This window comes from Sceloporus occidentalis, unplaced genomic scaffold (genome assembly GCF_023333645.1).
Source record: "Sceloporus occidentalis isolate IW3139 unplaced genomic scaffold, rSceOcc1.0.p SCAF_2, whole genome shotgun sequence".
Taxonomy (NCBI): domain Eukaryota; kingdom Metazoa; phylum Chordata; class Lepidosauria; order Squamata; family Phrynosomatidae; genus Sceloporus; species Sceloporus occidentalis.
The window spans coordinates 247,990,054-248,012,595 of NW_028316982.1; the positions used below are offsets into that span (position 1 = coordinate 247,990,054).

Consider the following 22,542-nt stretch of genomic DNA (forward strand, 5'->3'; position numbering starts at 1 on the left):
CAGGATACTCCCATGGGTATCAAAATCCGTGGATGATCAGCTGCCATTAAATAGAATGGGATAGTAATATGGTGCCCCTTATACATAGTGGCAAAATCAAGGTTTACTTTTTGGAATTTATATTTTTGGAATATTTTCAAGCCGTGGATGCTTGAAACCATGGATAAAAAAATCTGTGGACATGGCGAGCTGGCTGTACTATGTTATGGTGCAGTGATGGCGAACCTATGGCACGCGTGCCAGAGGTGGCACTCAGAGCCCTCTCTTTGGGCACACGCACCATCTTCCCAACACAGACTTCACTAGAGTTTGTCATTAGAAATCCAGAGGGATGTGGCACTTTGCAATAAATAAGTGGGGTTTGGGTTGCAGTTTGGGCACTCGGTCGCTAAAAGGTTCTCCACCACTGTTATGGTGTGTGCTTTAGAACAAGCCTGTAGGCCTATTAAATATACAAAACATTCCTGTACATCTGACACTGACCTAGGATTTTTTGCTCTGAACATCACCTGGTCAGGTCTCATTCCCTTGTTCTTTTCCCATCACAGCTGTTTGTGAGCAAAGCCAGTGTAACATTACAAGAGCTTGGGGTTTTATAGATAAACTGGTCAATGTAGGAAGATCATCCATGGCAACAGGAGTCCTAATAATAAGCATAACCTTGGATCTTGGATCATAACATCATCAGCTGGAAATGCTCCTATTAGTATCTTTGCTCGACCATGAGCTAAATGTAGATTTGTATTATATGTGTTTGGTGGTTTATTTGGAAACCTGTTTTAGGATTATTGGCTGAGAAGCAAGTATAACAATGCAGTCAATCAAATCTCAGTCATTCATTCATGCAAGAGTGGCATGCAACTCTTTTGGAAGGATTACTGGGGATAATATATGTGAATGCTTTGAGCACTTAGCAGTTGTGCTATTTGCTGGGAAGGGCAAATTTCAGTCTTGCAGTGCCTCCCCTGCCCCACTCAGATCCACCAACTAGAGCCTATTACAAAAGACATAGACTTAGCCGAGGACAATAATTTGTTTTGAGTACCAGAAGGGAATAAAGATTAACTTCTTCCACACAAAAATCCACTCGTTGTTACCCTAGGTTTTGTTTACTTCACTTACATAACCAAGAGAGAGTGTGGTGGAGTCCTCTTGATTGGAGATTTTTAAACAGGGGCTGGATGGCCATCTGTCAGGAGTGCTTTGATTGTGTATTCCTGCATGGCAAAATGGGGTTGGCCCTTGGGGTCTCTTCCAGCTCTGTGATTCTATTAATCGTGGTCACTTTGGTTGTTGCTATTATTAAATTGTTGGGAGTCTTAAATACTGGCTGATCTAACAATCATTGAGAAATCTAGGAGTGGATACAGATTCTATTTTAAAGTAGGTAAATTTGCTCCCTTGGCCTTTAATTTAGAAAAGGCATAAACAGAGATGTGTTTTCCACTGTGGTTGGGACTTTGATCTAGTTTTGTAAATAGCAAGCAATAGCCAGTACATTTCTATACCACTTATCAGTGCACTTAAGCACTCCCTAAGCTGTTTACAAAGTGTAAGCTACTTGCCCGCAACAACCTGGGTACTCATTTTAGGGACCTCCTCGAAAGGATGCAAGCCTGAGTCGCGCTTGAGCCCTTTTGCTGGTATTGAACTCACAACCTTATGATTTGCAAATGAGTGGCTGCAATACAGGCATTTAACCACTGTACCACCAGAGCTCCCTGGTGGCAATAATGTAAAGCCATTATTGTGTTCTTTGAATGGGACAGAAGCAATCTTATTAATTTAAAAGAACATAAAGAAAACAAAAATAATGACCACAGAAAATCTACACAAATTTGAAATAGACAACGAAGAAATAGGAATAGTAAAAGAATTCCCATACTGGGATCAAACATGGATAGAAATGGAGACTGCAGCCAGGAAATCAAAAGAGGATTAAGAATGGGGAGGGCAGCTATGAGAGAACTAGGAAATATCCTAAAACGTGAGGACATACAACTGAGCACAAAAGCTGGAATCATACAATCCATTGCCATGTATGGATGTGAGAGCTGGACAGTTAAGAAAGAAGATAGGAAGGAAAATCCATTCATTTGATATGTGGGGCTGGAGAAGCGTGCTGAGGATGCCATGGACAGCCAAAAGGACAAACAAATGGGTCCTAGAGAAGATCAAGCCAGAAATATCCCTGGAAGCCCAGATGGCAAAACTGAGGCTGTTGTATCTTGGACACATCAGAGAGGCAGGACTCATTGGAAAAGAGAATAATTGTAGGAAAGGTAGAGGGAAGCAGAAAGAGAGGAAGGCCACATGCCAGATGGATGAACTCTGTTAAGGAGGTCATGGGTAGGAATTTGCAGGACAGTGGAGCATGGGGAGTCTTGGAGATGTCTCATCCACAGGGTTGCCATGGGTTGAGATCAACTCAAGGGTGGATAACAACAACAACAAGATTATGAATGTGGAAGGATTTGTGTTATGGATGAACTGGAGAAAGGGAGATATATAAAGTATTGGGAATAATTTTTGTTTGTTTGTTTAATAAAATCTTGCAAACTGCTCTATATTGCCTTAGAAATGGAGCAGTGGCATATATATATCGCACCACTAAGAACTCACTTCACACACCATCTGAACTCTGTATATAGACAATTTCACTTAAACGGAGGGCTTTGAGTAGATAAAATTTTTATTAAGGTTTCCTCAAAAGATATGAAGTAGAGGTACAGTCTGTGACACTTCTGTACAAAACTCAAATCTATGCAAGATGGGCATGATGAGGAAACTATGCTGATAAAATCTGGCCAGTTTTCATATACCTGTCGAACACCAGAACTGGGACCGAGATCTCTTTTAAATCCTAAATAAATTTAGAGGTCTTCTTAGTGAACATATCATCAGGTGGTGTGATTTATAGTAATACTTGGTAAAATGGAAAGCAGTAGGAAAGGAGGGAGATTGCATTACAAGGAAGTCACAACCCTGATTTTGCAAGACCTGAACAGGGCAGTTGTTGCTGAGGGATCTTGGAGGTTTCTCATTCATAGGGTCAGCATAAGTCAAAGTCAACTTGATGGCAAATAACTTCAAATTCCATCAAGCCTCCATAGAGATTATCAGATATGGGGGGGGGGGGGGGGGGTCAGGAGTAAAAGGCATAGTCCCAAAAGTTGCACAATTGTGCTGAAGATTTTCAGACCCATCATGCTTATCCAAGACTTAATCCACAAAGATCCAGGAATGCTCCAGCAACAAACCATTCACGGGAAAATCCTGGGAATGATTTGTTGCTGGAGCATTCCTGGATCTTCATGGGTTAAGATGCGATGTTTCTTCAGCGTGATTGCAAGACTTAGCTAGGAGTATGCCTCCCCCCACCCCATCTGATACTCTCCCATGTTATTTCTGTTGTTACGGAGTAAGAATGTACCTACAATACACAGTTACAGCATTTAAGCTGACATTATGCCATCTTAATGAATCCTGGGAATGTTACTGGACCATGGAAACTCACTGCATGATCTTAGGCAAGTCACATTCTCTCATCCTCAGAAGAAGGCAATGGCAATCTCTGTCCCCTGAACAAATCTTGCTGAAAAAGCCCTGTGTGATAGGTTTGCCTTAGGGTGGATATAAGTCAGAAATAACTGGACAAGAACAGAGGAACTAAGTATTCACTACCAGAGCTGTACTATAGAGGTTTGAGTGTTGAATTATAGAATCATAGAGCTGGAAGAGACCCCAAGAGCCATTCAGTCAAAACCCCTGCCATGCAGGAACTCACAATCAAAGCACCCCTCACAGATGGCCATCCAGCCTCTGTTTTAAAACCTCCAAAGAAGGAGACTCCGCCACTCTCTGAGGGAGTGTATTCCACAGTCGAACAGCTCTTACTGTCATAGGACATGGTTTCCTGACCCTTCACCTTTTTGGTCACCCTCCTCTGAACACGCTCCAGCTTCTCAACATCCTTTTTTAATTCTGGTGTCCAGAACTGGATGCAGTATCCCAGGTGAGGCCTAAGGCACTATTACTTCCCTTGATCTAGACACTATACTTCTATTGATGCAGCCTAGAATTGCATTGGCCTTTTTAGCTGCCGGATCACACTGTTGGCTCATGTCCAATTTGTGGTCTCCTAGATCCCTTTCACATGTAGTCTCGTTCAGCCAGGTTTCCCCATCCTATATCTATGCATTTAATTTTTTCTGCCGAAGTACAGTACCTTACATTTCTCATACTGAAGTTCATTTTGTTAGCTTGGCCTAGCTTTCTAATCTTAAAGTCATTTTGAACTTTGATACTGTCCTCTGGGGTATTAGCTACTCCTTTTAATTTGGTGTCATCTGCAAATTTGATAAACATGCCCTTTATTCTTTCAAGCAAGTCATTAATAAAGATGTTGAACAGCACTGGGCCCAGGACAGAGCCCTGTGGGCCCCACTGGTCACTTCTCTCCAGGATGAAGAGGAGCCATTGCTGAGCACCATTTGGCTTCAGCCAGTCAACCAACTACAAATCCAGAGTAGCCTTGTCTAGCCCACATTTTAGAAGCTTGTTTGCCAGAATCTCATGGAGGACCTTGTCCAGGGCCTTACTGAAATCAAGATACTCTCCATCCACACAATTGTCTTCATCTACCAAGCTGGGTAATTTTATCAAGAAAAGAGATGATTTGTTTTTGGGAAACCTATGTTGACTTTTTGCTGTTATGGCATTATTCCGTTCTAAATGCTCACAGACTCTGGAGGACAGAGTTCAAATCCTGGCTCAGGCACAGAAACCCACTGGATGAACTCGGGCAAGTCACACAGTCTCAGCCTCAGAGGAAGGCAAAAGGAAACCTTCTCTGAGCAAATCTTGCCAAGAAAAACTCTGTGATAACCGTACAGACAGTACAATAAAAACAATAAACTAAAATCATAGTGGCATTATGCCCTACACATACTTTCTTACATTGACATTCTTAGCCAAACATAAAATTTCATTCATTCTTAACATTCGTTATTTTCATAGATGTTCCATAAGTATTTTTATTTACAATACATACATACATATATCATGTTGTTCTTACTGTCTAATTTACCTTTGTATACTCTAATTCATATTGTCAATTAACTCTAAAATAATTTTTATTTTCTTACATTATTGCTTTACCCCTTGTAAAAAAATAAAGGATTACATATTCTTATATATTAATCCTCAAAGGATGGTTCTAATACCTTTTACTACATCTTTCTACCCTTAATTCAATTTTCTTTTCCCTACATTTTTTATTATTTGAAGATATCTTTAATTAATATTATCTATTAATATTATCTATGGATTATATGAAGAAAAAGTAGGGGAAGATAATGGTTTGTATATTATTATTATTATTATTTACAGTATTTGTACCCCACCCTTCAGCCCCAATGGCTCTCAGAGCAGCTTACAATTATTATTATTATTATTATTATTATTAGATAGTTCCCTGTGTTATAATTTATAACTGTTTTAATTCTTAAAAATTGTTTAACTGTTTGTTAAATTTCATATTTATACATTTTAATACTGTGCTGTTGTTGTGTGTGGTTTTTTTTTTTAATTGTATTGATTTACACTTGTTGTCCACCGCCTTGAGTCCCTGTATTGGGAGGAAAGGTGGGATACAATAAAATAAAGCAATAATAATATTAATAATACTATTCCACTTTGACTGCTCTGGCTGCCTCCTGTTGCATTCTGGGCTTTGTAGTCCAGTGGGGCCTAAGAGCTCCCTGGCTGAGGATTCTAAATGCCTCTTCCTTAAACTGCAAATCCCAGAATGCAACAGGAGAGGCATCCAGAATGGAATAAGCAAAGCTTTAAGAGGCTGATGCAGGGAGCCGCCATTAGAGGCAGCAAAGACTGTTCTCTGTGAGGCAAACGAGGCGTGAGCCTGAAAGGTTCTGAGAGAAGGAAAGGGAGAAGGAAAGGAGAGGCCTCGCTCTGGGTGAGTGGATAGCGAGGCCTCGCCTCAGTGAGTCTCTGTGGGGTTCAGTGGTTCCTCAAACTCTGCCCTTTAAGGGGTTTTTGGACTTCATCTCCCAGAATCCCAGGCTATTGGCCAACGTGGCCGAGGCTTCTGGGAGATGAAGTCCAAAATCTCTTTTAAAGGACCACAGTTTTTTGGGGGGAAACCACGGCCTTGGGTCCTTGCAAGGTCCAAAGCACACACTGCAGAAACAACCCATCTGGCTCACTTGCTAAGGAATCTTGGGAAGTGTAGTTTTGTGAGACATCGCCAGAGAAAGAGAGAGCTCTGGTGCCACAACAAAATACATTTCCCAGCTTGAGACTGCTTTAACTCAGTGCTAGGGAATCCTGGGAACTGTAGTTTAGTAGCTCTGGTGCCACAACAAACTACAGTTGGTCCTCCTTATCCACAGACTTTTTTATCAGTGGATCCAAGCATCTACAGCTTGAAAATATTTCTAAAAAGTATAAATCCCAAATAGCAAACCTTGATTTTCCATTTTAGATCAGAGACACCATTTTGTATGCCATTGTAGTCAATGGGACCTGAGCATCCAGGGATTTTGTTATCCACGGGGCATGAGGGAAAAGCTGCATCCGCACTGCAGAAATAACCCAGTTTGACACCACTCTAACTGCTATGGCTCAGTGCTCTATTGTGGATGTTCCTTCCACTCCCTTCACGGCTCATTCTTCTGAGGCTAAACCTGTTCTTCGAATGATATTTTATGTGCACAAGTTAAATAAGTAGGGTGATAATGCTTGCATTTGCCAATTGGGAACCATTCTGCTCCTTCATATTCCGTTCTAACTACTGTAGCCTCTTGTCAGGTTTCTCATTAGGGCTATCAGATCTAGTGGCACCCCATGTCTTTAAAAGCCACCCATAGCTTTTTGTGATATATAAAGCACATGGTGATTTCTTTTTCTCTGGAATCGCTTGTTGTGCTTCAGTAGCCATCGTATGTTTACTGTGTGGTCCCTAGTGCCTCTGCCTTGTCAAAGGCAACTTTACTAATCAAATCCTGTGATAGGTTGCCTTAGGGTCGCCATAAGTCAGAAGGACTTGAAGACACACCACCACAACAACAGCAAAATAAATTGCATTTGAATTGGTAATTTTTCTCCTATTATTAAAGCTGAGTCAAAACTCAGACTGAGGATGAGGATTCTGTAACATACACAAGAGAAATTGCTGTCGGCTTACATTTGGCATGTATCATCTTAATACATAAAAGATTTTTTTCATTAGGAAACAGGTTTAACATAAGTATACACAGCTAGGTAAAATGAAAACATGTTTTCTTAGAAATTGGCAGCTGAACTGATACAGACTCAGAAAACAATAATGTGAAATGTCATTTAAACACAATTTTGCTTGACACCTTGAAAGTGAAACCAAACATAGCTGCTTCCAGGATTCCTGTTCTGCATCTTCGGGTGATTAAAATATAGCTTTGATATTAAATTAACACAGGAAGTGGAGCGTTATATGCTCTGTTTCTCAGTTTATTGGGAATAACATAGGAAGACTTTAATAATCCTTTTCTTGATTTAAGTGGAATAAATGTTGACCAAAAACATGCACAGAACCAGTTTACATCTCCACATTTCCTACTTTTTGAAAAGAGTGTCATCAGATTTGGCACTAAAAATCACGAAACTTTATCTTAAGCATAATAATGGCTCAGGGAACAAATCTCTGGAGAATGTGTATAAACATATATATGTGATTGTCAGAGTTTTTCTGACTCCTGCATTTGTACCTTAACTGTGCCACATGACAGAGTAGTGTTGCTTCGATCCAGTCTGTATGGGATGGGAGGATGTATGCCCCATTTACTCCTCATAGTTAGTGTTTCAAATCACAATGTTTTCCAGTGTTTTATGCAGTCGTATTATTCCTTTCCCGGTTGCTATAAAATACAGCATACTCACTTGCCTCTTCTCCCATCCTCATATATATCTGCTGTGAACTGTGGATCCTGCTAAGTGTCCTGTTTTCAGAAGCTTACTTGTGAACAGTTTTTCTCTTTAGAAGAAAAACTCACTTTGACAATATTTGCCATATTTTCTTATAAAGAAGACATTTTGAGTTCTTATCAAAGTGGTCTCCTGTTTGTCTTTCAATAATCCCATACTGGCTATCAAAATGTCTGAAATTAAAAGATCTCAACTGCGCTTGTTCTTAGTTTTGTGTTTCTAGAAATAAGAAAGTGACTCCTCTGGCAGTTGTGACAAAGTGTTCTAGTTTTACGGTCAGTTTATGTGTCTTTTGAAAATTCCTGTTAATTGAGGAATGGACTGTTTTTCCTTGCCAGGCATCTAGAAAAATGAGTGAGAGTGATGATGATGATGTCCCTCAGCTTTCATCTGAAGCCTTAGCTGCTCTGCAGGAGTTCTATATTGAACAACAGCAGAAAGAAGACATAAAGACAACAGAAAAATCTAACAACTATTCTCTTGGCTCAGTAGACGAGAACTGGGTAAGAAAGTGCACTTTTGACTAATGATATCGCTCAGAGTTGCAAGTATACAGACAGACATAGTGAGAAGAGATGTTCCTAGCAAGACAGCTAAGTAAAACAAAACATCTTTATCTATTGTGATTGGTATAACTTTGGGATTGGTGCATCTACCACCATAGAAAATGTAAACATTGATGAACTGAAATCTTTCTGCTGAATACTTGCTAAGTACAGCCTACTTCAGTAAAATTCACTGTTGGATTCTTACATGTAGCAGACTCCAAGTTTGGAAAATTTGAGTTACCTTTTTTCCTTGTGTGCATAGATAAGGATAACCAAAGTCTGGGTTTAATATCAGTAAACCCAAAACTATCTTTCTTTTGCTTTTTATATTTTTTTCTTTTTTCATATTTCTTTTATCTTAAAAACTAGGATCTGCCTAAGGAAAGGAGAACCAAGGGAAGAACCAAAGATATCTTAGTTGTATTTTTAATCTAAACTATATATACAAATTCTGTTCCTCTTCCTCCCCTCCCCTCTCAAAATACCATTCTTTATTTTTCCTGTGCCCAAATGTTTCCCATTTATTTCTTTCCCTGCCCTCTTGGCTGATCTGGGGCCATGGCAGCAGTTCCCAATGAAATATATTTCTGACTCAGAACTCATCCAGAGAGATTTTTCTTTTCTTTCACTAGCCTCCACTTTCCTTATGATTTCTATTTTATAGTCAAACCTATAGATCTATGCTTTATTAAAATATATTGGTGAGACATGCTTATCTGTTCTTCACTTTTCTCTCTGTTTTGCTGTTCGTGTATGTTCAGTAAGGGATTCTGGAGATTACTGCTGCTTACCTTGCCTGTTGTAAGCAGGCGCAGATAACTATGGTAGTTATCTACTATAAAGTAGAATCAGCGGCACTGTTGTAAATTGACACTGAAAGTCTGTGCTTCTCCAGCCATATCACTATCCTCCCAATGCCTATGCTGCTAAACAGAGGAGACAGAAGAAAAGGAGAATTGGGGGGGGGGGGGGGGAATAAAATGACTTTCTTTTTTTAAAAAACCTTATTTTTCTAAGGCTTTGTTAACTGAGGCATGCCTGTATGTGTGTATGTGTTTTCTTTTGTTGGCTAAGAAGCTAAATAGTCATATGTTGTTATAAAAAAAGTATATCACATTTGTGAATTATTACTTCCAGCAACTGAGCCAGTTCTGGTATGATACCGACACTGCAGATTGTTTGGCTAGAGAGGCTATAAGAGCAGCCGGAAGAGGTGGCAGGTATGCTTTACAATATTTATAAATAAAGCAGAATTAGTAATTTATTATGGTATATTTCCAAGGCCCTCCGGAAGTAGTAAATCACAATTCTGTTTGCAATTATTAAAGTAACATCTTGCTCCTTGTTTCTCAACAGTAACTAATATACTTGCTTTTAGTCGCTAATCATCTCAATTGTACCAACTACTGGCCTGTGGTACAACATATGTTTTCTTCCATCTATCATATCACTGCTGCAACACTCATCACAAGCACAAGACTGCCTCATGAACCAGGTTACATTGTTTCTCTTCCACCATTTAGTGAGGTTACACCGCTGTAACTATAGATGTGACCAAAAATTATAGTTTAATACAAATTAAGTGAAGTTATCCTTTGTTTAGTATAGCTACATACTGTATGTAGCTATACCTTTGTTATTACAAAAGGAAATAAATTACAAGTAACATGTTACTTGGAATTAGTTATTTCCCAGCTTTCAAAGCAAGCGTTGTAAAAAGAAAATAACATTACTTGCTGGATACCTCATAATGTATCAACATGTAACTACAACTTTGTGAGTTTGTATGACAAAAACAAAAGACTAAAATATTTCTGGTCTTTATCATTTCTGCATTGTGTATAATATAGAAAGAATTGTATACTTTAGTATATTTCATCCTCATAATAACATTAAAAAGGAACCAACACATCCATTTTACAGATGACACGAGGCTGAAACTTCTCAGAAGCAATTCAATAAATTACGATCTATGTAAGAACTTCAACCTACATCCATTTAAGTCCAAAGGCTTTTTGAAAAATGATGCTAAGAACACATGAATAACCCATGATAATCCTGCAATTGTGCTAATGGTTTTCACACAACATCAAGATGAAACGTGATTAAAGTGCCATTATCCCGTGAATAACCAGGCAAGAAATAGCAGCAAATCGTTCATGGGATTTTCCCATGAATGACTTTTTGCTGTTTATTGCCTGGTTATTCCCTGGTTGTTCCTGGGATAATGGCTCTTGTGTTAATTTCATTTTAATCGCATTTTAATATCAGTTGCACAATTTTCATGGGTTAATCATTGTTTAAACTCCAGATTTCCCCTTGTGTGATAAACTCGATAGCAGCAGGCACACATGGTCATGTATCTTTCATTTTATTCACATGAGGGGTGTAGTCCGTTAGTTACTTGAGTGTTCATGTTTTTGTATTTTTTTAAATGGGACATTTTTTGTAAATTTATTTAGGCTGCACTCCTCTACACCAACAGTAAGCGACTGTAGAAAGCCCAGGGGCAATTTTCAATGTCCCGGACACTGTGTGTACGCTAGTTCCCATCTGGATTTTTGAAAAGCTTTTGGGGTTTACTGACCTCAAAAACACAAAATTGCAAACCCTTTTAGGAGTAGAAATGGTTAGGATTTCAAAGATGAGATTGTTTTTCATGGTACTGTAGAGGCTCTGGAGGGCTGAAGAAATGGCTTTTTGAGGGGCCACAAATAACTTTTATATACAACTAGGAGTAAGTCCCATTGATTCTGCATAGACATTGTATTTTACATTCTATTCTGAATAGAAATTAGTGTTATTTTTCAGTGTAAAAGAAGTCTATTCACTGATTTCAGTATAGTGTTTCTGTTCCTTAACTAAAGGCTTGGAACTTCAAACTTGGAAAAGTTTTTTTCATTTTTGGAATCCTCAGTAGTTGCAGTCCAAATAGTAACTCATTTTGAGGAAAATGATAATAACTGAAATTCTTCTGTAACTCTTTATCATTTCAGGATAGCATGTGTTAGTGCACCCAGTATATATCAAAAATTAAAAGAACAGAACAGCAATGATTTTTCAACATGTATATTGGAATATGACCGAAGATTTTCTGCATATGGAGCTGAGTACATTTTCTATGATTACAATGATCCTTTGAATCTTCCGGACAATCTCACAGCACATAGTTTTGACATTGTCCTAGCAGATCCACCCTACCTGTCTGAAGAGTGTCTCAGAAAAACAGCAAAAACGATAAAATATCTAACAAAAGGAAAGATTCTGCTTTGTACAGGTATAATATTCTTTACTTCTGTGCCATTTTTGCATTGTTTGTGGTAAGGGGGAGGCAACAGGAGTGTGTAATATATCCTTGTCGTCATCATCATTCTAGTCCTCCAGGTAATTACAGATCTCAATTTGTAGGTTTCAATAAAATGTTCAGTGGTAGTCGTGTTGGCCATATAGCAAATCCAGTAAAAAGTCCACCAAACAGTGATACCTGTACTGGCCAACCAAAATGCACAAGATGCATATTGCAAGCTATTGAAGCTCCACTGGTTTCTTCATCAGGCAAAGTGTTACAAACCATACAGGAGAAAAAAATGGAAGCTGTTAGTCATAGGTCTGCATTTTGCTGTTTCTGTTCTTGGTTCAGATGGTATGGGGGATATTACTTGCAGGCTTGCACCTCCTCCTTGTGGCCATGCAGCTGCTGGTTGATTCTGAAAGTGCAGGAAATGTAACCTTCATTTGCAACACAAAAAATATGCTTCCTTTGCAATCCAATATGTCCCCATAGATTTCACTAGTTCAGTTTTCCCTGTCTTTTTGTCTTTGTTTCCATTATTCTCAGGGATATTACTACTACTGCCTTGAGTTCCTATATTGGGAGAATGGTGAGATGATGATGATACAGTTTGGTTATTCATCTAAAATACGCTATTTGGACAATATCTTGATAAAAGTATTGGGAGCCCTGGATATCCCTTTTTCTGCAGATGGTGTGCTGAAGGTGACCACAAGAGGGATCCCTTGTGGCAGCAGCATTTTTCTGTAATCATTCAACATCTCATCTCCCCATCAGCTTACTAAGTGGGGAAGAACTAAACAGAAATGACAATCAAAAGTGAGAAAGAGAAGTGGCATTAAGGGGGTTCGAACAGATAACTGGAAACAGGGAGGAAAAGTTTAGGTAAAAACAAGGAGTTGGTATAGTAGTTTCAAGTTAATTGTTTATGGTGACATGTTTAAATATGGAATTGGTGTGGGAAAGCTATGAAATACATCTTCTGATGTCTGTAACCTTTGCACCAGAAAGGAAATTCACTATGATGGCCATAAGCTTTGATGTCTGTTTCTGTGTATCTGCCACAGTTCCCTTACTTCCCAGAGGTATTGAGAGGATATATGTTCATGCAGCAAGGAATGGGCCTTTCCTAATGGATAATTTAACTCAGAGTGATGCCCTCCTTCCTCAGGATCCTTGCCTTTTGCAATTGCAGAGAATTGGAAAGCAATTGTTGCATCCCAGAAGACCTTCTCTACCAGTCACTTCTCTGGTTTAGCCACATCGGCCTCTAGACAATGAACTGATTGCCTGAGGACTAGGAGCTCATTGCATGGTGCACACACAGCCAATAGATCATATCCAGTAGATTGTTGTTGTGTACTTCCAAGTAATTTTTGACTTACGTTGACCCTAAGGCAAACTTATCATAGGGCTTTCTTGGCAAGTTTCTTCAGCAGGGGGTTGCCATTGCTATTGTCTGAGGCTGAGAGAGTGTGACTTGCCCAAGGTCACTCAGTGGGTTTTTATGCTCAAGCTGGGATTCGAACCCTGGTCTCCAGAGTTGTAGTCCAACACTCAAACAACTACACCACGTTGGCCCCTATCCAACAGATAGAGAATCACATATATGGCAGTCAGTGCAGTACAATATATTGATATCTGTTTTTATTTTATGTGACTTTGTTTACTTGAAGAATTCAGCTAGTTACTAGAAGAAGGTGAGGAAGGGCTGGTTTCCCTCCTTGTTCTATTGCTAAAGGAAGCTTCGATCCCTTTTACTTGTCTTTGTCCCTAGCTTGAGATCACTGCTTGTATTTGTAAGGCGAGCACTCTTGCAAGCCTTTCTTACTTGTATAGACTTGGTTAGCTTTCTCTAACTGTTTGTAAGTAGTTTAAAAAAGGTGGACTATCTGAGTCAGTGGCCCTCTGGATTCTATTATTTGGGTTAGCCAGGATGGAAGGTCCTTTGTCGTCTTCTCTTGTCTCCTGTCAAGTATTTGACTGGCCCTTGTTGGAAATGAAATGCTAGGCTAAATTGGACTGATCCAGAAAAGCTACTCAGTCTGATACAGGAGACGTCTTTTTAAAAAAAAAATTCTTTCTTTCTTTCTTAGGTTCAGTCATGGAAGAACATGCTGCAAATTATCTTGGTGTGAAGATGTGCAAGTTTATTCCAAAACATACTCGAAACCTAGCCAATGAATTTCGATGTTATGTGAATTATGATTCTGGACTAGATTCTAATTCTAATTCTGTCTCTTGACAACAAGCATATAAATACTGGTGACATATTTCAGTGTGAAGCGTTTTTTCATTTGTGGGTGGTGTGAACATTTGTCTTTTCTGGCAGCAAGGAAGAGATATGGTGGTGATGATGCACTAACCAATGGATAGTGTTCATGGGAATATGGTAACTTCTCATTATATTTAATGGACTAGAATTTATACCTGGATTGCCATACATAAAAGAACTGTTATTTAAGAGAGTTTGAGTGACTTGGGGTACCATGATATATTTGGGAAGTCTCTCAAAAATAATCTAGTCCAGTCACCTGCCAATGAAGAATACATAGCATCCCTGACACATGACCATCCATCCTCTGTTCAAAAAGAGTAGTCCACATTTTGAGACTATATATTGCAAGACAATCTATTCCACTGTTGAGCAGCTCTTACTGTTATTACATTCTTCCTAATGTTTAGTTAATGTTTATTTTCTTGCAATTTGAATCTAGCTTCAGACAAGCTTGTATTATCATAATTCTACCTGCTGTACAGTGTTGCTTTAAAAATAGTTAGTAACTTTCCATTGACTACAGTGAATGGAGTTCCTTAGGCCTGTACTGACAGAGAGAGATAGAGGAAAATATTATTTTTTTATGGCTTGGCACTCAGCATATGGCCCACTGGAGTTCATGAGATCATAGTGGCTGCAGCTGCTTTGGCTGACGTCTTCTTCCAAGCGTCAAGCTGTGCATCACTGCCTGTCCCTGCTCTTTAGCTGTGGTGCTGCCCACCAACACACCTCCTGTTAAGTTGGTCAGAGGTATCTGGATGGCACTAGCCAGTACCCTTGAAATCAAAATCATACAAAGTATAAAGACGATTATCAACACCTTAACTAAACAAACATAAATCTCTTACATATAATCTAACAAAAGTTGATCTTAATCGTTAATCTACTAAAGAAGTAATGTGTTATTGATTCTGATGGGATTAGAGAGAGGAACTGAAACAATGGAGAGGGTGGCCAAGAAGTGGGGAACAGATGAAACAAGTGAGGTGGGCACATGGGACAGTTGCAGTGGTTGTGTGGCCTTCCTCCACACAAAACACCCTCTGTATCCTGCCAACCAACCTCACAGGTCTAGCCCTTCTCTAGCTGCTTTTTATAATTCCCATTGGATCTGAGGCAGAAAACAACTTATTCAAGTTCCTCTTATGACTTCACGTTAGCATATATTTGAAGTTGGGCCCAGTTCCAGCACACTTTCTGTTGCCCTACGATATCATATTTTACATGATCTCTATTCTAAAGCTTTGATATTAACAAAAAATCAATTTTCAAATATTTCCCCCTATTTTCAATAATACTGGCACTTAATCTCATTTCTATGCATTAGGTAGAAATGACATTTTTGTAATATTTGCATTCATTTATTTTTTGTCACCTAAAAAATGATTCCTTACGTGGATACATTTCAGTTGTATCTTATCCCTTAAGCAAAAGCTTTGTTAATCTAACACATTTAGATATGTGGTAGTGTTTCAGCATGTTTGAATATTTAGTATAATTTCCTACTTCCTTTTTGTAACAAGCCATTTCTCATTATGAATTAACACCTTGTAAATTTGGTCTGTGATAAATTATTGCTATGCTTAAAGAGGGGAAAATACCATTTTATTAACTTGTTAAAGTGTTATAGAGAAATTGGAGACTGTACAGTGGAAATGGTATGTCAGAAGTTCTGTTTTTTAAAGAGCCAATTTTAGATGATTAGGCTGGCAAGTTAATTTTCCAGATGCATTATAAACCTGACTTTCTCATATGAATGGGGAGCAAAAGGATGAGGGAGAGTGTGGCCCTTATCAAATAATCGGCATATGTCTTGCAGCATTTTCTCCTATGAGCTATTCATATTTTTCTCCAGACAGAGCACAGGCCATTAAGCACCCTGGTTCCCCAAGATCTGTTCATCTGTTTTTGTTCTTGTTTTTAAAAGATCTTTTTTCATAATGCAAGTTAAAATTCAATTTACAGTGCTAAATTGTTTTTGCTAATCCTATCCAACAATTCCTCAATAAGTCACTCATAAGCTTTATGGTGCAGGTTGATAAAAAATACCATATTTGCCTATTTTATTATCTACAGAGGCCTTAATATTTCTTATGTGTCCCCAAGACACAAATTAACTACTACTGCTTTCCAAACAATAAATTCAAAATTGATTTCCACACTAACTTTCTGGGTGCCGTCCAATACCATGCAGGTGGGCTTTCCCTCCAAACCAGCTCTGGAGGGTCTTCCAGTCCCACAGTTTAAGTTTTGTGGGTAAACGAGATTGCAAGAAGGCAGCAGAGAGGCACCATTAGATTTCTCCCATTGATGTATTTATTGGAATAAGTATCACTAGTATTCTTTTAAGAGGCATGGTAAGATGAATGACAAAAGTATAACTGGGACTTTCATAGTAAACCTGAAAGCATAGAGAGCCGAATTTGCTCATTTCCTTCAGTGTATTACGTTCTGTGTTCCTCTTGATGTAATGTTTCCACACTATTGTCTGTGTCCCACATTATTATGCCACATTGAGCCCTTGATGCCTTAAAAAGATGGCAACATATCCTGTTGAGTTTTGGGACTTTTCAAGCTCTGAAGTGTGTATGTGTAGATGTGCCTTCAAGTCCCCTTCATGGCGACCCTGGGAATTTTGTTTGGTTTTCTTAGGAATGAAATACTCAGAAGTTATTTTTGCACATTCCTTCTTCTGAAATATAGCCCACAGCAGCAGTACTGGGAGAAAAACAAACCAGCATTACTTCCACTGCTCTCCTTTAAAACAGCACTTGAGTTCTCCTGAAGCAGTCATTCTTGAATAAAGGAACTTTAAATTGCAGTGAGAAACAGCTATGTTGCAAGATGGGTTACATCATCTGTGTCCTGAATCAAGGTTCAGGGTTTGTTTCCACACACTAATCAAGATCACACATCATAATGATAATAATAATTTGTTTTATTTATATACCGCTATTCCAAAGATCATAGCGGTGAACAGCAAGTAAGCTAATTAGCAAGGAAGCTAATTTGCCCCCAACAGTCTGGGTACTCATTTTAGCGACCTCGGAAGGATGCAAGCCTGAGTCGAGCTTGGGCCCTTTTGCTGGTCTTGAACTCGCAACCTTGTGGTTTTGAGTGAATGGCTGCAGTACAGGCATTTAACCACTGCGCCACCAGGGCTCCTTGTAACATAGGGGTTACATAATGTAAATCTCCACATATGGAATTACACATTGATTGTGCTGTACAGCCCATGGTTGAATCACAGTGTGGTGCAACTGAATGCACAACTAAAAGTGTATGCATATCTGCATGTACAATGGCACCAGTGCACAACCTGGTTTGTCCAATTTATTCATAAGAGGAACTTACACATTAAAGACCTTAAAGATTCTAGTCTGCATGTTAATTAACTTACCAAATGCCAAAATAGCAGATTGGCTTATTGTGGCTTTGTGTATGGCATTTGTTGATAAATGTCACTATATATACTTTCTACCTGTTATATTTCTTTGTGCTCACTACTTATCATCCCTTCACACTACAGAATTATAGCTCTATGATTCCATTTTAACTGCTAGGGTTCCATTTTATGGACTCCGGGGATTTGCAATTTAGAGAGTGGCATTTCAAATTTTCAACCAGAGATCTGGTGTCTCACCAAACTACAAATCCCATGCTGTATGTTTGTACATTGCATAATTTGGGGTCTACTGTGAAGTAGACTTCATAGTCCATAAAAGCTTCTACAAGTCAGCCCTCCATATCCAAAGGTTCTTTATCCATGGATTTAACCATCCACAGCTTGAAGATATATATATATATATATATATATATATATATATATATATTTTGCAAAAAGGAAACCTTTGATTCTGCCATTTTAAAAAAAAAATAAAGGACACCATTTTACTTCTCCACTGTATTTAATGGGACTTGATCATCCACAGATTTTGGAATCCTGGGGTATCCTGGAACCAAACCACTGTTGGATGCCAAGGTCCTGCTGTGCCATACTAATTCTGTTAAGATACCACAAAACACACTGATTTTACTATTTTACTTCCAAACTAGTCATCAACTGTACTTTCAGATGAAGAAAAGTTGTGCTTTATATTCCAGACTAAAATAATGTACCAGGCTCAGTTCAGTCTGTAGCTTCTTTACTTGTTGTTTCAGAAGATCAGTTTAAATTAACGTCCCCTCTCCACTTTCAATAGTAGCAGAGGATAGAGGAAAATTTATGTTCACCTCGTACCTGGGAAATTATAGCACTGGTTTCACTTCAACTGCCATGTTTCCATCCCATGGAAGCATGGGATTTGTAGTTTGGTGAGACACCAGATCTCTGGCTGAAAATTTGAAATGCCACTCTCTAAATTGCAAATCCCAGGAGTCCATAAAACGGAACCCTAGCAGTTAAAATGGAGTCATAGAGCTATAATTCTGTAGTGTGACGGGGAGTTTTCTTTGAGACAAGAGATTATATGTCCTTTTCTGCTATTTTTTACAGAGAGAAAAAAGGAAATTAGCGTTTCCCTTCAGTTTTGCTCTGACTTGATAATGCTTACTTATTCCAGTAAATAAGGTTTGCTTCCCATATTTAGAAGTCACTTCTTCAGTTATCCTGGAAGAGCTTTCTTTCATCCATCAGAATAAAGTCTGACATTTCTCCTGTGTTTTTAATCTTGCTGCATAACTGTATGTGTGTTTAAAAGCAATTCAGGAAGGAAGGTATTTCTAAAGCTTTATGCCCTGGATGTTCAAACAACCTTGTATTTGCATTTTCCTACCTAAACAGGCATATCACAACTACTCTGCACTCTTTAAGGATGTATTCTACAGGCGATAGCCATCTGTGCTTTTACTTACCTGCCAAAGGTTTCTAAATCGTATTTTTATATTAACTAAATTCTGAAATAATGGAGCAAAAGAGAACATTTGATACATATGCCTTGGCATAAAGCTTTCAATAACTGAGCCTGGTTTGTATTTATTTCTCAGAACTCCAGACTAACATACTGTATACTGCTTTTGAAATCCTGCCATCATTTAAGCAAAGTGTTAGGCTCTTTGGATAGATCAGGTTCAGTTTCCCATGCAAACTCTTCTTTCATGGACAGTATGAATGATCACCTTCAATCAAAAAGACTATGCAAAATGAATTCCCATTTCCTCTTTTTCTTTCTATGCCTTGACCCTGGGGCATGTGCTCACATGGACAAATTCATACTTTGAACTGAATGATCACAAGCATTGACTAAGCAGCAAGTCCACCAATCTGTGTTTTTCAAAACTGAGGGTGGGAAGAAAATTGTATGGATATTGGAGGCTAATAATAAGGTGATGCCCAGCAACAACTGACCACAGAAGAGGGATCTTAATATACCTGCCCTTGATTTTGATCACCATTTTGAATTATTTCACAAAACTTGGCAGTGTTTCTGGAAGCTGATCAGGAGGCCTTAGAAAATGGCACATAATCATGTCCCTGAAGGAATGCTTTCCCACTGTTTCCCACCATTCCCCAAAACATACAGCCATACAGATGATGTACTATGATGCACTGTTTACACAGAGCAATTGTGAAGCAACTGTGAAGCATCTTAAATACAACCTCAAGTAATATGCATCTGAATGCTTGTCACTGAGACATGAAATTGGTGGTGTTGTACGATTCCCCATTATAGATGTTTGCACATTTTCTGCATTGCATCACTTTCATTATTATGACATTTTGTACCTCTTCCAAGAATTATTATTATTTTATTATTATTATAGAGTAGACCTCAGTAATGGGGAGGGAAAACCTGAGACAAAAGCAGTAATTCTCAGATCATGTACAGCTGCCAGCTGCTTTGAATTGCTTTTGCAAATATGGCCTGGACTAGGTTCAGCAATACATTTCTTCCCTGTGATATGTTGACCATTTGAGAATCTTGAAATAAGTCTTGCAAACATTCTTTTCTGTACAAATATATGGCACACACAGTTACTCTAGAGGGTCGGACATAATTTGAACAGAATGTTTGCTTGGAACAGCTGCATTATAGTTTATTGGTGACAGACAGAAAGGCAGCAAATTCATCATGGAGGCGGGTTACAGACCGGGTCTGCCGCCGCTGCCTGCTCCGTGCGGGAGCCGCAGCAGCCACACTGCGCAGCTCCCGCACAGACCGAAAAAGAAGCTCCAAAATGGAGCTTCTTTAAGCGGCGCCTCTATGACGTCGCGAGGCGCCAGGGGTGCATTCGCGACGTCAGACACCGCGACATGTGCGGACGCACAGCGTCCGATACGTAAATATGGCGGTGGCCATGTGGAACGGCCGCCGCCATATTGTACGTACAGAATACGTACTAGGGATAGGGGGGTGCGGAAGCACCGCCCCTTCCTAACCCTAGTACTTATTCATTACGTACTAAATGGCGGTGTGTAACCCACCTTAGTAAGTTTTCAACAAATAGCATGTTAAAGCTTTAACCTCTGAACTATGAGCTTAGGGTACCCACAGAGGCAAAAGAGAGCAAAATACTATTAAGGATGTTCTGAAACTGTTGTGTAAATTACTCCCTGGGATTTTGGGATCCACCATTGCTCTGTTTTTGTTTTGTTTTTTGTATAAAAGAATGTAGGAAGCTGGCTAGGATTGCCAGCGCAGAGAGGTCTTTCATCACCTGCTATTCAATCCTATGTAGCTGGAGATACCAGAGTGTGACCCTGGGACCGTCACTATGCAAAGGCATGTATTCCACCCATATCATAACACAGTGTACTGTTCTTTTGCAATTTGTTGCATTTTTCTTTGTGTAAGGGAAAGCTGATGGAGAAATCCTCTCATCTGTGGGTTTCAGTACTCTTCTCCTTATGGGTTTTCCTAGGTGTATCTTGTTATTGAGAAGTAGGAACCACATACTTTTATTGTTGGGAGGTAGTTTTGTAGTTATCTAGTCCATTCTCTTATTCCATAGTGAATTTACAATACAAAGGAACTTCAGAAGAGTGGGATCCAGAAATACAAACATATTTTACCTTGAAGCTCAAACTTTTGGTCCTGCAGATGTTTTGGACCTTGGCTCCCAAAAGCTCTAACTATTAATGAAGCTTGAAGTCCAAAATTCCTGGAGGGCCAAAGTTTGAGAACCATTGCTTTAGGAGAGATCTCTCTACCTGTCGGAATGCAAGGGAAACCTGCACAAAAACTGGCTAACTGCTAAGCAGTGGTCTCATGGAGAAGGGGGCAAAGGCCATGTGTGGGTGAGCAGAAGGCCAGAAAGCAACCCCTGGAGGACCAAATTTGGCCTAAAGTCTGAGTTTATCCTTCTTTTCAGCCACTGACATCTGTGCACTTTCCTTCTTCCTGTAGAAATGAGTGAAACCATGTCTGTTCCTCAGCTACATGATGAATAGATTCAGATCAATCTCCTCTTTTCTTTAGCTTAAGCAGACCAAATATTTCAACCATTCTTCACAGAATTTGGTTTCCAGATACTTTGTGTGGACATGCTTCAGTGTCCTAGTTTCAAATGTCCTGAAAACAAAACACAGATGTATTGCTGAATTTTGCATTTGCTCATCCTTAATATGAAGGCCAAGCTGCAACTGATTCAGGGGCCTTTTGCATGCCCCCCCCCCCCATGCTCCAATTTGGTGACATAGCTAGACTTAACAAATAAATACACTATGAAAACAGTACACACACACACACACACATTGTCTCTCATTATGGAAGAGCTCTGAAGGCAAAACATTGAACTGACCGGATAACTAGAAATTAAAGTCAATGAATGTTTTAATGTATATACAAAGATGCCTGCAGCATAGCAAATTGTGGGGAAAGAGGTCTAGACTAATTAACCCAATGAGAAGAAATCGTACTGGTTTCTTATTTGTTGAAGAGGCATAGGCAGAGGCTTCCAGGATGCACATTTGACTGAAGTTTTGCTATTATTGCTTTTGGCTCATACATTCTTCTAATTTGGCAGCTGTTTTGCTCTCACCAGTGGATGCCAAGACACATTCAATCCCACTTATTTGAATTGGCCAAGCAGCGTGGTTTAATTTTATCTGATCTCTGTTCATCTTTGTTATTCTGAAAGGTTCCTGCAGCTGGAAAAATCTAAAACTGTTGTAAGTCTTGTAAGCTGAAAATTAGAATGGTTTAAAAAGGCAACTGGCATCTTTCCACACTTTTGAAAGGGTCATAAACCAGACTGTTCTAAGGAGCATGTTTCTCTTTCCCCAATGTTATGTGAATACGTCTCATAGTTGTGTTGGTGCATAAATGTATTGTATAATTGTGCTGATACACACCAGTTTTATTCTGCTTTGTATCTGTGATTTGGGATAGTTATACAAACCATCATGTTTTGCTTTTTGCACACTAAGACCTGAGGTATAAATCTGCGATTTTGAAGCTCCAACTTTTGAAAGAACAGCAGTTTACCCCTGAATAACATCA

General features: G+C 39.1%; 1 protein-coding gene across 1 annotated transcript; it reads left to right on the forward strand.

The window, feature by feature from the left end:
• The first annotated feature begins 7,367 nt into the window (after positions 1–7,367).
• Positions 7,368–14,068, forward strand: LOC149319947 (EEF1A lysine methyltransferase 1-like). Its single transcript, XM_089508465.1, has 5 exons — positions 7,368–7,440; positions 8,322–8,486; positions 9,669–9,751; positions 11,528–11,808; positions 13,920–14,068. Exons 2-5 carry the CDS (start codon positions 8,334–8,336, stop codon positions 14,066–14,068), a joined length of 666 nt encoding a protein of 221 aa, XP_089364591.1. The 5' UTR covers positions 7,368–7,440; positions 8,322–8,333.
• The last annotated feature ends 8,474 nt before the right edge of the window (positions 14,069–22,542 follow it).

Coding starts and splice junctions, on each gene's coding strand:
- LOC149319947 (XM_089508465.1), top strand. CDS start 8,334: ATGAGTGAGAGTGATGATGATGATGTCCCTCAGCTTTCATCTGAAGCC. Junction 8,487..9,668: donor GCTCAGTAGACGAGAACTGG/GTAAGAAAGTGC, acceptor TATTACTTCCAG/CAACTGAGCCAGTTCTGGTA. Junction 9,752..11,527: donor GCAGCCGGAAGAGGTGGCAG/GTATGCTTTACA, acceptor TTATCATTTCAG/GATAGCATGTGTTAGTGCAC.